General features: G+C 35.1%; 1 protein-coding gene across 1 annotated transcript in view; it reads right to left on the reverse strand.

Annotated features, from left to right (window-relative positions):
- The window catches only part of MMRN1 (multimerin 1), a 57,692-nt gene extending 40,905 nt beyond the window's left edge, over nucleotides 1–16,787 (reverse strand). Inside the window, exon 1 of the mRNA XM_044224497.1 lies at nucleotides 16,116–16,787. Within this exon, the coding sequence (XP_044080432.1) occupies nucleotides 16,116–16,690 (575 nt within the window). The 5' untranslated portion in view covers nucleotides 16,691–16,787. The remainder of the gene's footprint in view (nucleotides 1–16,115) is intronic.
- Between the last annotated feature and the right edge of the window lie 311 nt (nucleotides 16,788–17,098).

The raw sequence follows: 17,098 nt of genomic DNA on the forward strand, positions 1-17,098 counted from the left end.
ATTGAAAAAGAGAGGCTATGGGGCACCTGGGTAGCTTAGTCGGTTGAATGTCCGACTTTTGGTTTCAGCTCTGGTCAGGATCTGAGGGTGGTGAGACTGAGCTTTGCAATGAATGGCTCTGCACTCAGCTTGGGGTCTGCTTAAGATTGTCTCCTCTGCCCCTCTCGCTCTGCCCCTGCCCCAAACTCCCTCTCTGTCTAAAAAGAGAGAGAGAAGGGGATGCCTGGGTGGCTCAGTTGGTTAAGTGGCTGCCTTTGCTCAGGTTATGATCCCAGTGTCCTGGGATCGAGTCCCACATCAGGCTCCTTGATCGGCAGGGAGCCTGCTTCTCCCTCGGCCTCTGCCTGCCTCTCTGTCTGCCTGTGCTTGCGCTCTCTCTCTCTCTCTCTCTAACAAATAAATAAAATCTTTAAAAAAAGAGAGAGAGAGAGAGAGAGAGAGAGAAGGAGAGAGAGAAAGAGAGGCTATGAATCAGAAGATTAATTTTCATAAAATATAACAAATTCCCACCAATGAGTAAGATAAGGACAAGATTAAAAATAGAACAATAGAAAAATTGACAAACTACTTGAACAAACATTTTATACAAGGAAATACCAATGGTCATTAAGCATATAAAAAAGAAGGTCAATTTTTTTGGTGTCAAGAAAATGCAAATTAAGATCACAAGGTAATAATATCTGATACTCCAGAATAAGCAAACATTGAGAATTCAACAATCTCACATAGAGAGGATATAGAGAATAGGAGGAATCTCTTAAATACTGTTGACAGAAGTATATATTGGTACAACCACTTTGAAAAACAATTTGTTAATATTATGTGAAAATGAACATGCAAATATCCTCTGACCCAGTGGCTATGCTTCTTGATACATATTTTAGAGAAACAATTGCATAGGTATACCAGGAATCATATATCTGAATATTTTTAGCAATAGGAATTATTTATAATTATCAAAAACTGAAAGTGGCTCAAATGTTCATTTAACATAGAATGCAGAAATACATGCTGAAATATTTACACAACGAACATTATTCACCTTTAAAAAGATGAACTATAATATTATCTAATAGCTCTGGGGCGCCTGGGTGGCTCAGTGGGTTAAGCCGCTGCCTTCGGCTCAGGTCATGATCTCAGGGTCCTGGGATTGAGTCCCGCATCGGGCTCTCTGCTCAGCAGGGAGCCTGCTTCCCTCTCTCTCTCTTTCTGCCTGCCTCTCCATCTACTTGTGATTTCTCTCTGTCAAATAAATAAATAAAATCTTTAAAAAAAATATTATCTAATAGCTCAAATTTAACTTATATAACAAACCTGTGTGATACAAGTGAGTTACAGAAGAAATACAGTATGATGCATTTTTCTTATGTAAAGCTAAAAAATAAAAGTGAACAATACATTGCTTAGGGATATGTGTATATATGGTAAAACTATATTTAATAATTCACCTATTTTGTATGGATCAAATATAGCATAATGTAAAATATTATGATTAAGAACAACATAAGTAAATCCCATCTTATAGCCTTAGCTGACTTACTGTTCTGATACTCATGTCTTATCAATGAGACCATACTGCATCCACAACTTTTCTCAAACCAGTTTCTAAAAAACTTCTTTTGGGGGCACCTGGGTGGCTCAGTGGGTTAAGCCACTGCCTTCGGCTCAGGTCATGATCCCAGGGTCCTCGGATTGAGTCCCACATCGGGCTCTCTGCTCAGCAGGGAGCCTGCTTCCTTCTCTCTCTCTCTGCCTAATTGTGATCTCTCTCTGCCAAATAAATTTAAAAAAAAAAACAAACTTCCTTTATATCCATCCATGTGTGCTTATTTTCTTCAACACATAAAATAGTATAGAAATAGCTGGGAAACTTCCACGGCATCAGAGTCATTTGCCACAAAAATGTCATGATCAGACAAAAATGGGTCTTAAAAAAGTACATATTTCTAGATGACATTCAAACATTAGAAGCCCCCCAAAATGATAAAGATATTTAAAGATATTCCCTACCTCAAGGAATTTTAAATTGTAAATATACATTAATGCTAAAAATGGAGTTATAGGACATAGAGAGAGAATTAAATGTTAACTATTAAATTAATGCAGACACAAAATATCAATTATTTGCAATTGCATAAAAATAAGTTATTAAACAAATTACATGAGAAAGTAAGTTCCCTAATACAGATGGGTGAGACCTAGTTGCTATAGGTAGAAGTCTGGAAAGTGTTTTTATTGTGCTTGTAATATGTTACATAAATTATTTTTTTAATTTTTAAAGGTTGGTAGCAGAATATATATATAAACGTTGTTTTAGGGAAAGAAGTCTCGGCTTCACTTCTGGTTTTAATACCAAGTTATTTTATCATAAAGACCCTACACCATACTATGGAAAATTCTTAATAACTGTAGGTTAATTGAATGATTAAATTATATCACGAGTTTTTTAAAATCCTTACTTTTTTCCCCTATTGTAAATATGCATCTGGTTACATTTAATTTAGATTCTTCTTTCTCATTTATAATGAGGTTTTTTGGGGGGCAAGGGGCAGGGATGATTTACAAAATATGGTATTAAAAGAAATGTTATATGACAGTATAATGTAATCACTACAAGTTCAAATCAGTATGGGATGTATGCCTCTAAATCAGGAGAATGTTTAAAATCTATTTTGCCTAAAAATACAAATAATAATTAAAATAGTTAAAAAATCAATCGGGGGCACCTGGGTGGTTTAGTCGGTTAAGTGTCTGACTTCTGCTCGGGTAATGATCTCAGGGTCTTGGGATGGAACCTCGGCTCAGGCTCCCTGCTCAGTGGTGAGTCTGCTTCTCCTTTGCCTCCCCCCCCGCCCCCGGCTTGTGCTCTCTCTCTCTCTCTCTGTCAAATAAATAAATAAAATATTTTAAAAAATCAATCTAAATGTTAAAGACCAAAGGGGGAACACAGTTATTCCCCAGAGTAGAGACACTGAAGTTAATAAACATCTGCTTTGGAATATTTAGGCTTCTTTGGACCTAATGTTTTTTTCTGCAAACAAAGCGGACTCCGTCATTCATCTACCTACAGCAAATACAGTGAGAACCATATAGCTTATTGTGCAAGGATCTTTTGAATGAGAAGTTTGAATGGTTAGTTCCATAAAGAACTAAAAAGACCTTTTGGTACAGTTTGTAAAAGCATGGTGAGACTTGCAAAAACACTGTGAAACAAAGAACTGGCAAAAGCAAGAAATAGAAATACAGAAGATTTCAAATTGAGAGGACCACAAAAAAGGGAGACTTTAAAATGTGAATTAGATTTCTTATGCAAATTCACTGATCATTCTAATTTTAGAGAACGAGCAGCTTCAACAGAAGCAGTTAAATAGTCTGTCACCTGAATTAGCTGTGTGAGTGTTGAGGGAGGTATACAAGGCAGGACAGAAAAAAACAGTATCTCCATCCCTACATACTCTGGGCTTTGGAAAAAGAGATGACAGCTGGATGCATAGGTGGATTGACTGATGGATAGATGATAGATATAGATATCTGTTGTGAGACTGAATCACAGTGTCACCTGCAGAGATCTTTTAAATTCCTAAATACTAAGACAATCTCATGACTGAAAGAGTTGAGTAGGCAAAAAGCAGACCAGCAGATCACTCATGGCCCAGCAATCTTTGATCCAGTGCAAATTGGAAGAAATACCCACAGCCAAAGAGCCCCTGGTGTGACTCGTAATTAGGTTTATGCTACTGATGAAATAAGCTCATTAAGGGATGTTAAAAACGTAAATAGAAATTTTAAAACCAAATTATTGGAAAATATAAGTTTAAAAATAGAAAATTAAGCATGGTAAGATGGTGACAGGCAGTGTAAAGGCAAATGTAATGATCCCAGACAAGCATTTTGCTGAAATCTAAAAATCCTTTGTACCTTTCCAGACTGATTATGGTGGATGGAGAGCAGCTACTTTGAAGTGTTCAGCTTTCCATGGGGTCGTAACCCTCCAAACAGCAGACTGCATTTGGGATTCTCTTTAAGGGTAATAACACGGTTTCTTTTGTGCTGCAGCATGTAAGGAAAAAAGCTTGTATTGATTCTTCGGATTTTCCAAGTTAATATGTAAAAGGTTTGTTCTAGGGAAAACCAGGCAGCTTTCGTTACTTATGAAGATCAGCCAGCTTGCAGACCATGCAAAATAGAAGGAAGAAAAAGGATTCCAGCTGGACTTAAATGACTTGAAGTCTTGTGGATAATGAATGAAGAGAAGCATCGTAAATAAACATCGTAAATATACTGTAATTTTGACTGAAATGTTTTAGAAACCTGGTCTCCCAAGGATCTAGTAGAAAGACTAAATTAAAAAAAAAATGTTCCATTAATTAGTGATTTGCCATTTGAAGCATAACCTGAAAACTCCGTGACCTAATCCTATACATTCTTATCCTGGACCGAGAGTAGACTGAGCAACAAAGGAGTCATTTAAATAATGACCAGAATTAATATTTTCTTTAAGAAATAAAAGACAACAATCGACCAATTAACAGCATCCATTTATATTAGTCTTTAAAACTCATATTGATAAATTGCTTGCCATCTTATCGTAAAAGGCGGAATGTTCCAACTTGTATACTGATAACCTGTGGCCTGAATTGACATAGTAACATGAAAATCATAGGAACTGTGGATATTCATTAGACATCGAGTTAAGCAAAGCCCCCACCATAAATTAGCCAATGGTATATAATTTTTCCCTAGGAAGTTAGAGAAGATTTTGTGTTTGAGAGACATTATGAAGTGAAGGGACTTTATGATTTGGTTTCCTGCCATCTCCTATTTAGAGGAATTTAGGGATTCAAAGAGGAACAAGAAGAAAATGAAACACAGTCACAGCTACCTCACATTCTCAGAGAAAGAGGATTATTTTGCAACTCTCCTATCAGCCCTCACACCTCAACTAACAAACACCTATGCCTCCTTGACTTGAGAATCATTCTTTACCTTGTACCTAAAGGTGACCACAAACAAATGATAAACATATATACATGTATTAATGAATTCAAAAATGCCTCAAGGAAAGGACTGTTTCCCATGGGATTTAATTTGTAGATAAGAATATTTGTTGATCCTTCACAAAAGAATAGTCCGTTCATGTTGCCACTCATTTATCTTTTGAGGAACACTTTTGTTCTAATTACAAGGCAATGACTGCATGGAAATATATTCTAATAAAACCACCTGAGCTAAGTTTGTCCATCACTGACAGTGAAATTATGAAAATTTGAAATTATGGTATAGTACATCATCATACACTAAACCCCTGAAACACATAGCAATTAAATTCCCACCAAACTCAATGATGATTAGTAATATAAACATATTCTAAATATATCAAAAGTAGTCATGTGTTTTTAATGACAAGTGTTTACTACTTTTGTAAATCCAACCTGCTCATTTCTCAACTTGGTAGCGTATGTGGTGAATTTCTTCTCTCTTTCTCTGCCCCTCTCTCTCCTACAAGTTAGTAAAAAGTATTTCATTTTAAAAGCAAAATAAATATCAAAAGCAAGAATATATCCTAACAAGCCTAATTTTGTTGATGTCAGTAATAAGGGAGGAAAACAATCAAATAAAGCCTTACGTGGTTCAGTAGTTCAGGTACTAAGTTCCTGAGGATAAATATGTGCTCTAAGTTTGTAAACAACAAACAAACAAAACAAAACACCAGTTTTCAGATAACACCACCAACCAGAGTCAATGTTCTCCCTAGCACACTATCCTAATTTAACAATATCATTAAAATTTCATGGACAACAATAGCCAAAAGGTGGAAACAATCAAAGTGCCTATGGACAGATGAATGGAGAAACAAAATGTGACATATACTGGGGTGCATGGGTGGCTCAGTTGTATGAGTGGCTGCCTTGGGCTCAGATCATGAACCCAAGGTCCTGAGATCAAGCCCCACATTGGCCTCCCTGCTCAGCGCGGGAGCCTGCTTCTCCCTCTTCTTCTCTCTCTCTCTCCCTCTGCCTGCCATTCCCCTTGCTTGTGCTCTCTCTCTCTCTCACTTTATAATAAATATCCCTACAATAAATTTATTAAATTTATATATATTTATTATAGATAAATTTATAATAAATTTATATAAATTTATTTATGAATAAATAAATTTATCTGTAATAAATATCTCTCTCACACTATAATAAATAAATTAAATAAATAAATGAATAAATGAATAAATAAAATCTTTTAAAAAATGTGATATATAGGTATCTATCATCTACTTATCTGCAATGGAATATTATTCCAACTTAAAAAGGAAAGGAATTCTGCCACATGCTACAATATGAATGGTGAAAAGGGAGAAAGACAGAAAGGGAAGAATAGGGAAAGGAGGGGTTTCTCTCAGTTTCACGACCATCATCAGCACAGTTTTGCCCCCCTCTGAAGTCAGACTTAGAAGGTCATTTCTGATGATGAAGGGCAGCCTGCTGAACAAGGTTTTCATTCTCCTTTTACTCCACACATGTGGAAAATGAGGAAGAGATTGCATTTCTGTGTCTGGAGTTTTTGTTTCTGTTTTTTCCCTGAATGAAGCAGAAGGGGAGGAGCAGAGACTGGGATACTTACGTAAGCGAAACAAAATAATAAGGAAAAGTTTCCTTGACTAGAGGGGCAGGTAACGTAGTTGTTGACTTATGCTTGAGCCAGACTGACTACTTTGAGAATTTGACTCTACTGTTACCAGTAGAGTTGTTATTAGCTTGTTCATTACATGTGGCTTCCTCTTCTATATAGTAAGTGTAATAATATAACCTATCTCATAGGGTTGTTGTGAGACCAAATGAATTAATATAAATCACTGCTGCTGCTGATTACATGATTCAGAGAGTTAGTAGGATTCTTTTTTACCAGGAGACTAGGTAACTGTGTATCTACTAATATATTTATATATCTCCCGATTTTTGCCATATATGCAAATAGAGACACATGACTCCTTTTACACTTCTCTAATGACCTGATAAGTTTACCTTAACCGTAATTGCTTATACAGATATACATTATGTGTGTGTGTGTATATGTATATATATATATTTTTTCTCCCTTCCCCTCTGCCTCCCCCACTGCTCGCACTCTCTCAAATAAATAAATAAAATCTTTAAAATAATAATAATAATAATTTCCATAAAACCATCACAGAACATTATCATCATCCTTTTTGTTCAGATCACATGATGAGCTTAGCTTCTAGAATATTTATATATATATATATTTTTTTCAAAATGTTTCTATAGTCTTTTTAAAAAAAGATTAATTTATTTATCTAAGGGAGAGAGAAACGGACGGTATAAGTAGGAAGAGGGGCCTAGGGAGAGAATTTTCAAGCAGACTCCCTGCTGAGTGTGGAGCCCCACATAGGGTTTGATCTCACCACCCTGAGATCCTGAGCAGAAACCAAGAGTTGGACACTTAATGACTGTGCCACCCAGACACTCCAAAATGTTTCTATAGTCTTAAAAAATTATGAACATAAATACTTCCCAAATGTTATGAAATCTTTATTTTATACAAGTCCTTATTTTTTAATTGAACTATAATAAGAACACCTTTATCAAATTATTAATTTAAGAGACTAGAATTTACATGAGTTCACCAGTCATGAATGAGAAAGTACTCCAAAAAAATAGACATATACACAATATGAAAGAAGAAACAATAGAAATTGAAAGTACTTACATATAGTAATAATTCTTAACATAAATCACACATGAATAAAACATTAGACTTTTTATATTTAGTTTGGCTCTTAGTCCAAAAGTAAGTTTGTCTAGATATTAATCTCCTTAAGAAAACAACTTATTTTCAAACAAAATTTTATTTGTAATTCATTAATATTTTAGTTTAAGTACCTTTATATAGTCCATGTTTTTCAAAATTCTACATAATATTTAACTTGGATAGAAGTATTAGTTTTATAAAAGAATCATGTAAAAGTGTATTTAGAACTGGACACCTGCGTGGCTCAGTCAGTTAATCATCTGCCTTTGGCTCAGGTCCTGATGGGATGGAGCCCCATGTAGGGCTCCCTGCTCAGCGGGGAGCCTGTTTCTCCCTCTGCCTGCCTCTCCTCCTGCTTGTACACTCTTTCTCTCTCTCTGGCAAACAAACTTAAAAAATAAATAAGGAAATAAAACATTTTTAAAACAAATTTTGAAAGGCAATCACACAATGCTCAGATCATGGGGAATTTCTAATATTCTGATGCTTTGACTTTCTGGTTAATTTAGGTTTTAAGAATAAACTTTTTTTTTTACATACCAACTTTTGCAATTAAAGTCTTTTGTCAGACATCATTAATTTGCCTTCCACCGTGGGCAGTGTATGGTAAATGTAACTGAGTTTTTGATGATAGAGGATTATACAGTGCTCAGAGTCACAAATTATTGTGTATATATAATATTTTCAGTGCAAAATTTTAGGAGAATTAGCTGAATGTGTCCCCATTCCATAGAGTTTGAACAATTTAGTCCAACCTATTTTTTAAATTTTAAAGCTAATGATAGTATATTTTTAAGAGACACATTGGCTTAGAAATGTAGAACATATTATATATACAATATATATTTATAAGTAATAATTCTTAAAGTTATTTAAATATAATAGTTTTTCATAAATTTGTCTTATTTTACCTAATTTTATTTTATTTTTTGTTTCTTTTCCTCACAATCTGACTTCAGCCTATTCGGGAACATTGTAAACTGCTTCTGTTCCAGTAGGTGTCAGGCTCTTCCAGTGTGCAGACCAGAAAGCCTCAGAAAAGGCATGCTAACAGATGCTGTGATGCTTGATTCTATACTTACTCCAGTTATTCCTGTAAACTGACTCTTTTAGCATTTTGTCTTAAATAATAAATGTTTAAAGTAGTATTTTCATATTGAAAAAGCCAAAAGGAAATACAAAAATTTCTCATTTAACCACCTAGGATTATATAAGCACTCATTAAATTCTAGCATGTGTAATACAGTATGTATTTATATATCCAGTAGTAATTTAGGGAGGAGAAATATCAAAGGAATGAAATAAAAGGAAATGATTAATGAGACAAAATTAAGACACAGAATAATGTCCACTGAGTGTTGATTTTCACTGGCAATAATCTGGTAGATGCATTTATTTCCCAAGGAAATTTAAGAAAATACTCTTTAACATAATGGTGTGTTTCTCTTAAGAATTTTACAGCTTGTGAGAGTAATCCCCTTCAGATGCTATTAGGTTTGATAATAACTTTGCAAAATACACATGACATAGATTAAATATTTGTGTCTTCCCAAAATTTATATGTTGAAATCCAAATACCCAATATAATAATATTGGGACTAGGGCCATTGGGAGACAGCAGTGCCCACTTGATGGGATTAGTGCTTTTTTTTTTTTTAAGATTTTATTTATTTGTTTGTTATAGGGAGAGAAAGAAAGAAGGCACAAGGAGGGGAAGTGGCAGGCAGAGGGAGAAGCAGACTCCCTGCTGAGCAGGGAGCATGATGTGAGACTCAATCCCAGGAATCTGGGATCATGAGCTGAGCTAAAGGCAGACACTTAACTGACTGAGCCACTCAGGCATCCCTGGGATTAGTGCTCTTATTAATGAGGCCCTAGAGAGATTCTCTCATACCTTCTTTCATGTTTGAAATCTGGAAACCCAGAAAAGGGTTCTCCCTTGCCCATGCTAATCTTAGACATCCAGTTTTCAAAACTGTGAGAAGTAAATTTCTGTTGTTTATAATCCAGTCTGTGTTATTTTGGTATAGCAGTCTCAAGGAACTGAGACAATATATAAATTTAGTTGATCAGATTTTCCACACCCAAAACCTACTCAGAATTCACAGAAATAAGTAGAAAAATGCATATTACAATAGTAGAATTAACGTAATGGTTAGTTTTTTGTAATTTTAAATATTTTTTAATGTGTTCAAAATTTTTACTTAAAGCGATCTAGTGAAAGATTTAGAGAACTTGCCATTTTAAACATTATTTTAGAAGTCATAATTCATTTAAAGTAAGCTACCTACTTGTACACAAGTTATGTAGCTTATAGAAAAAGAGTAAATAAATAAAGTTCTAAAAGAAAGGTCATTAAACTTAGCAAATAAGATGGTTGTCTTGATTGGCATTCAAATTTTATTTCATTTCTGGCATGCTTCATTAATATTTTACCATATTTATGACAATTATGTATTCAAAATAAAATAAAAAAACGAAAAAGTAGAAATCTCTCTCACTAGCCCTGGTTTCTGTTCTATTCTCTCCTCCCTTTCATTAAAACCAACCAACAAACCAACCACAAAAGCAAACAAATAAAAACAAACAAAAAGCTCTCCTTAGCCAAGTGTCAATATTTTCATATTTTCCAGTTTTATATCTATAGTCTTGATCTCTTCTCTGAACTCCAAATCCACCCAATAAAAAAAAACTAAAAGCAACCTATAGAATGGGCGAAGATATTTGCAAACAACATATCTGATAAAGGGCTAATGTCCAAAATCTATAAAGAATTTACCAAATTTGGGCACCTGGGTGGCTTAGTTGGCTAAGCAACTGCCTTTGGCTCAGGTATGATCCTGGAATTCCAGGATTGAGTCCCACAAGTCTGCTTCTCCTGTTGACCTCTCTCCTCTCATAATCTCTCTCTCTCTCTCTCAAATAAATAAGTAAAATCTTTTAAAAAAAAAGAATTTACCAAATTCAACACCCAAAAAATAAATAACCCAGTTAAGAAAGGAGCAGAAGACATGAACAGACATTTTTCCAAAGAAGATATAAAAATGGCTAACAGATATATGAAAAGATGCTCAACATCACTCATCATCAAGGAAATACAAATCAAACCACAAAGAGATACTACCTCACACCTGTCAGAGTGGTTAAAATGAACAACACAGGAAATGGCAGATATTGGCCAGGATGTGGAGAAAGGGGAAACCTCTTACATTGTTGGTGGAAATGCAAACCGGTGTAGCCACTGTGGAAAACAATATGGAGATTCCATGAAAAGTTAAGAATAGAACTTCCTTCTGACCCAACAATTGCACTACTAGGCATTTACCCAAAGGAAACAAAAATATTGATTTGAAGGGATACATGCACCCCAATATGTGTCGCAGCATTATCAACAATAGCCAAACTATGGAAAGAACCCAAGTGTCCACCACATGATAAATGGATAAAGAAGTGGTATATATATACAATGAAATATTACTCAGCCATCAAAAGAATGCTGAGTGAAATAAGTGAAGAGAAAGACAAACACTGTATGATTTCACTCATATAGAGAATGTAAGAAATAAAACAGACGAACATAGGGGAAGGAAAAAAGAGGGGGGGGGAAGCAAACCATAAGAGACTCTTAACTATAAAGAAAACTGAGGGTTGCCAGAAGGGAGATGGGGGGTAGATTGGCTATATCCATGGTGGGTACTAAGGAGGCCCCTAGTGATGAACACTGGATGTTATATGTAAGTGATGAATCACTAAATCCTACTCTTAAAACAAGCAAGCAAACAAACAAACAAACAAACAAAAAGAAAGGCAAGGTTCTCATTTTCATGGGATGTATGTTTTATTGCAGAAAGACTGAAAAGACACGGCTGTCTCCATAAATAAACTTAATAATTTCACATCAGTGTCATGAAGAAAAAATAAGGGTGATACAATAAGAATGGCAAATTTACACCAGTTAATCAGAGTTTTCATTGATGAGGGACATTAAAGATGAAGACACATGAGGAAAGGAATTTTCTCTCTTTCTGTACACTCAAAGAAAAACATTCTAGCAAGAACAAACAGGAAGTTTTCTTGAGATGCATATAAACTGGACAAGTTCAATATCAAGAGAGGTCAGTGTGGCCAGAGGAAAAGAAGTTGAATGAACTTGGGTGTGTGATGAAGATGAGATCATGGAGAAAGTCAGGAGTCATATCAAGCAAGACCCTATGGGCCAGGGTGAGGATTTAGGATTTTATTCTAAATGAAAAGAAAAGCTACTGAGAGATTTTTAGCATGTGAACAAAATGTTAAATTCCATAAATTTTAAGACAACATCTCTGAAATCAAGAATATATTTTAAAATCAATGACATTTTTCAGTCACTCTTGTCAAACAGTAGTTATTGCCATTGCCTTAGAGACACCTTAACCAGTTTCATTTATATTTTCATTTTAAGTCACAAAAGAGTGACATGTGTATATGTATATATCCATATATATGAAATAATCTCTAAGAGATAAGTAAGTCTAAAATTTCTAAGAAATAATGTCATACTTTTCTTTCTTATAGTATATGAAATAATGTGTCACAAAAGATGAAGTCTTATATCAAATGAAATTCATTAATCTGATTTAAAAGTTTTAATACCCAATGAAATATGTCAAATTTATTTTAAAAAAAGCTGAAAGGATCTCTCACTTGTATGGAACATGAATTACAAGGGACAAAAGTGGTAATATTTGGACAAGCTAGGAGTCTGGTGGTAGATAATGGTGCCTAGGAAAGGATGGTGTAGTGAAGGTAGGGAGGGATTTGAGATATACTGGAAGGAATACCAAGAAGAAGTCTTGATATATTAGATAAAAGGAGGGAAGAAAAATGTCATGGATATATCAAGGGTTTCTTGTTAGGGAGCTAGACATTAACTGAGATGATGAAGATTCACATAGGTGTGTACAGGATTGGGATTGTGGGAAAAGTTAATTAGGCAATTGATATCTATCTATACCTCATTTAACTGAGTATCTTCCCGGGGAAGGTCTACCCACCTTCAAGGTAGGTCATTCACTCTGTCACATACTCTCATAAGCGTCATTCAGAATGTTTACCACTATTTGGTTTCAATATCAGCCTTCATGATTCACTGTTTTTCCTCCTCATGTCCTTCCTATTGGAATATAGACCCCATGAGGGCAGAAGAGGTGGCTGTTTTGTTCACTATTTTACCCTCAAAATGAACACAATGCTGGGGACATATTAGGTCCTCCACAAATAATTTTCCAATGCATAAATATTAATTCTAATATCTTTTTTTAAAATCCTGCCTATTTCAGAGTCCATTCACTGATCAACAACCACTCTAGATAGTAAACCACAGCTCTGGGGTAGCCAACAGTTCCTACAGCACTAAGATTAAGAGAGTACAAGATGAGACAAGAATAATGCCAGCAAAATTCTATAGACAGAGGATTCCTTTTACCTAGAATCACTATAAATTTCCAAGAGCAATAATGAAAAATGAAACAAAACAAAACAAGCACAACAAGGAAAACCTAAAATGAATCATATAGATTTTATCATAGAGAAACAAGAATATTTCTTTGGGAAAGATTCTTCCTTATATTCAAATATTAATCTATAAATTTTACATTCAGCTTGTTAAATATTTACTGTGTACCTATTATAACCCAGAGACCTTGTTAGCATTCAAATATGTCTCTATAAGAAAGGAGATCACAAAGGTCACTGTAATTATAATACACTATTGTAAGTGCAGTGATAAAAGAATTCAAGGAAAGCTCTATGAAAGTTAGAAGGGGCACCTCACAGCCTGAGAATGCTTTCTGGAGCTATTATTATTGGGTGAAAAAGAAGAGGATTATGGGAAAAGGACATGTTAGCCAGAGGGATGAACAGGGAACAAAGACAGGTTTAATAGCATATTGTGGACCAGAGACCTACAAATTTTACTGGCCAGAACGTCAAAGACAAGGCTGGAGAGGTAGGCAGAAGACAGATCAAAGATGGCATTGTATGGTTAACTGTGTAAGGATCTGAGCTTTGTTCTGGAAGCAAAGAATAGCCTCTGAGGGCTCATAAGCAGGGGCATAAACTAGTCACTCTGATTTACCCATTTGGGAGAACAGATCGCATTTGCTGAAGGAGTATAATGTAGGGGTTGAAAGCTACATCACTGAAGCCTGCCAGCAGGGTTTGAATCTACAAGATTTACTTTTAAGTGACCTTAGTTAAATTACTTATCTCTCTGAAAGAAATAACAGAATCTTCTTCATGAAGTTATGGTAGTGATCAAATGATTGAAGAAAAATATATGTGTATTTTCTTTGGAAAATCCATGGGATGATGTTAAAGGTTATACCTTTACATCTTGTTTCCTCCTAACATATTGAATTTTTAGAAATCTGGAAGATATGTTATTGCTCAGTTTTTATAAGACATATCCCTGCAGGCAGAATCATTCTTACTTTAAAAATTCTATGTGTCCTTAGAAACTGGAACAGTGTTAGGCACATAATAAAACAACTAGCATTTATTTAAAAGCAAGTATTTCAGCACCCGGCTAGCTCAATCGGTAGAGCATGAGACTCTTAAAAGCGATCTAATTATGAAATAATACTATATAAAATGTGACATTTTAATGTGAAATTTTCTGCTTCTTTTCACTATATTTCATATTCTATTGAAAAATCTCTTATTGACAGCATCTTTAAAAAGTTCATAATCATTTTCAATGAGTATTAAGAGTTCTATATAATTGGTTTAAAAAATAAAATCATGCAGTCTAATAAAATATGACTGATAGAAATGATCATGTAAGTGACATGGCATTTGCTATCATCATTTAATAGACCACATCCTGCTGTCCCTCGACGTGAGAAAGTTTAATTTATATGTTAAAATGTCTGTTATAGGCATAGTTTACCCAACCTAAGTTGAACATTTTGTAATCTGTAACATTAGTTTTATAGTACATTGCTATTGTTCTAAATTCCACTAAGTAAATAAATATTTAGTTAGAATCAGACTTACTTATATATCTTTAAAAATTCCATAACCTTTGAAATACAGTGAAATAATGGGATTTAAATAATAAAGAATACATAGATATGAATCTATTGGCTTATATTCTTCCCAGTGTCTCCTCATCGTATCAATATCAATAACAGTATCAATACCTATATCTGATATTGTTATCAGTATCAATAACACTGATACTCTTAACAGTATCAATAACTGCTTTGACATGCTGCCTCTCACAGAGCAGGTGTAAGCGACTATCATTGCCTTAAACTATGTTATATAGTTAGTAAGATGTTTAATTCAACTAAGATCCCAAGGCATTATTTGATGTCTTGAAATTATTTTGTTGTAGGTAAAAGGTATTTGAAAGTTTAGTTTCATAACACTAAACTACTAGTATTCCAAACAGATTGCTCTGAACATTAAACAAATAAAAACATTGGCCTGCATTTTTCACAGCTATTTTGTTTGTTTGTCTGTTTTAGTATTTTGGGGGCCCTTTGGAAAGTCTTCCTTAACAGTACTTTTAAAACTATTTTTATTTTTTTACTTCAACAATTCACATAGACTTTGCTTGAATTTTATATCAAAATCCATTTGAAAAATGGGCTTTTCTACTCATCACATTCATGATAATGGTATAACTCAATATAAGAGTACTAGTAAAATACGTTTCTTAGCACCTGTTCTGTGAGAAGCATACATCTAAGTATGTTCGAATAATATGAACCTTGCAGGATCCCTCTGTGAACTTGGTGTTTTTATCTGTACCTCCATACCATATCTGTATTTTTACATAGGAAAAAAGGCAGTCAGGAAGCCCCATTAACTTGCTCAAAGTCACCAACTGAGACATTACTGGATCCGGGATTCCACCCCAGCTCTGCTTGGTTTGATCTTGAGAATTATACCTTCAACAGCACCAGGCTCTGTCAGTTTTTAAGTCTGTTCATATCTCGCTGTATTGTCATTTTTCTTTCATGTTGTGGGTGTCCTTCTGAGGCCCACCAATATACCCTTGAGTTGAATAAGCAATTAACAATCACTGTAGTATTACATAGTTTGTTAGTGAGCATCTCAAGTAAAAGCCCCATTATAAATGACTACGATCAGTTCAATTAAAACAAAATAGCTGTATTTTTTTGGTTCATCTTTTCTACATTAGATAAAGTAATGCTTAATTACCTTATCTAACTGAAATGTGATCCAATTTCATCCTGAACATGAAAACATTTTCTGAGAGTGAGAAACTGTTAGCTTGCAATTTCACAGACTTTATAGTTAAGGAGAGAAAAAAAAGAAAAGAAAAGAATCTTTCTTACTTTCCTCTAGTTGTTTCAAAACTTGATTTTTGGTAGTTGGTTTTCTGGCTTCCACTGCTGTCACCTCTGCTGAGGTATGTTTCCCGTGGGGACCGATTTCCCAGGTCGCCTGCAACTGCGTTGGGAGAGATGACTTGTTGATTCGACTTTCTGGCAAAGCTCTGAAGAAATTTCATTGTAGAGTTGGAAAGGACTACTGACTCTGCTCTTGGGCTGAACTTGAGGCTAGGTTTGGTTGGGAGGGCAAGAGGCTGTAACTTCAGCGCCCCTTCTGTCTTCTCTGGGGGTGTGAGAGTTTGGTTTCCCACACCCTCAGGAGGTGTGCCTGTTTTTGAGGGAGGCTTTGTTGATTTTAGAAGACTCTTTTCAAAGGTTCTTGCCTCAGGAATTGTAGCTATCTCAGCCGACATGATCTGAGGGGTTGGAAGCATTTTATTTAGAGAAACCGTAGCAGAGGCCATGTTCTCCTGGGAGCTTGCATCCTCAGGGGTAGTCCAAGTATGCGTGGTGTTGATAAGCCCAAAGCCCCCATTCCATAAACTAGAAAGCAGAATAAATAGCTTTGCTCTCTTCATCTCAGTAGTTTGTAGCAAGAAAGCTCATGTGAAATTGGGAGATACAGTCCTTCTAGTCTTTTCAACAGCTGCTTCCACACTGACTCCGCTAAGACAGAGCTTTGCCAATTTGAGATGTGCAGAGGAAACAGGTTTCTGTGTTTTGTAGTGGACTCAGGAAGTTTGATTTCCTGTTTCTGTAGGTTTTGTGTGATCTGTGACCTCGGGTGGGATGGATCTATGGAGGTGGCAAAGGGTGTCTGACGAAGCTAAGGGTAAATGGGAAAACACAGGCAATTATTACCAGGGAAATCCATGAGAAAAACATGAAGTAACTTTTCTTTCCTATGTCCACTCACGTTTCATTGGTTGCTGATTTGAAGAGAAATTTCACATTGATGATAAGGAGTATGGAATTTTGTTTGGATG

The sequence above is a fragment of the Neovison vison genome, chromosome 11 (assembly GCF_020171115.1).
Source record: "Neovison vison isolate M4711 chromosome 11, ASM_NN_V1, whole genome shotgun sequence".
NCBI lineage: Eukaryota > Metazoa > Chordata > Mammalia > Carnivora > Mustelidae > Neogale > Neogale vison.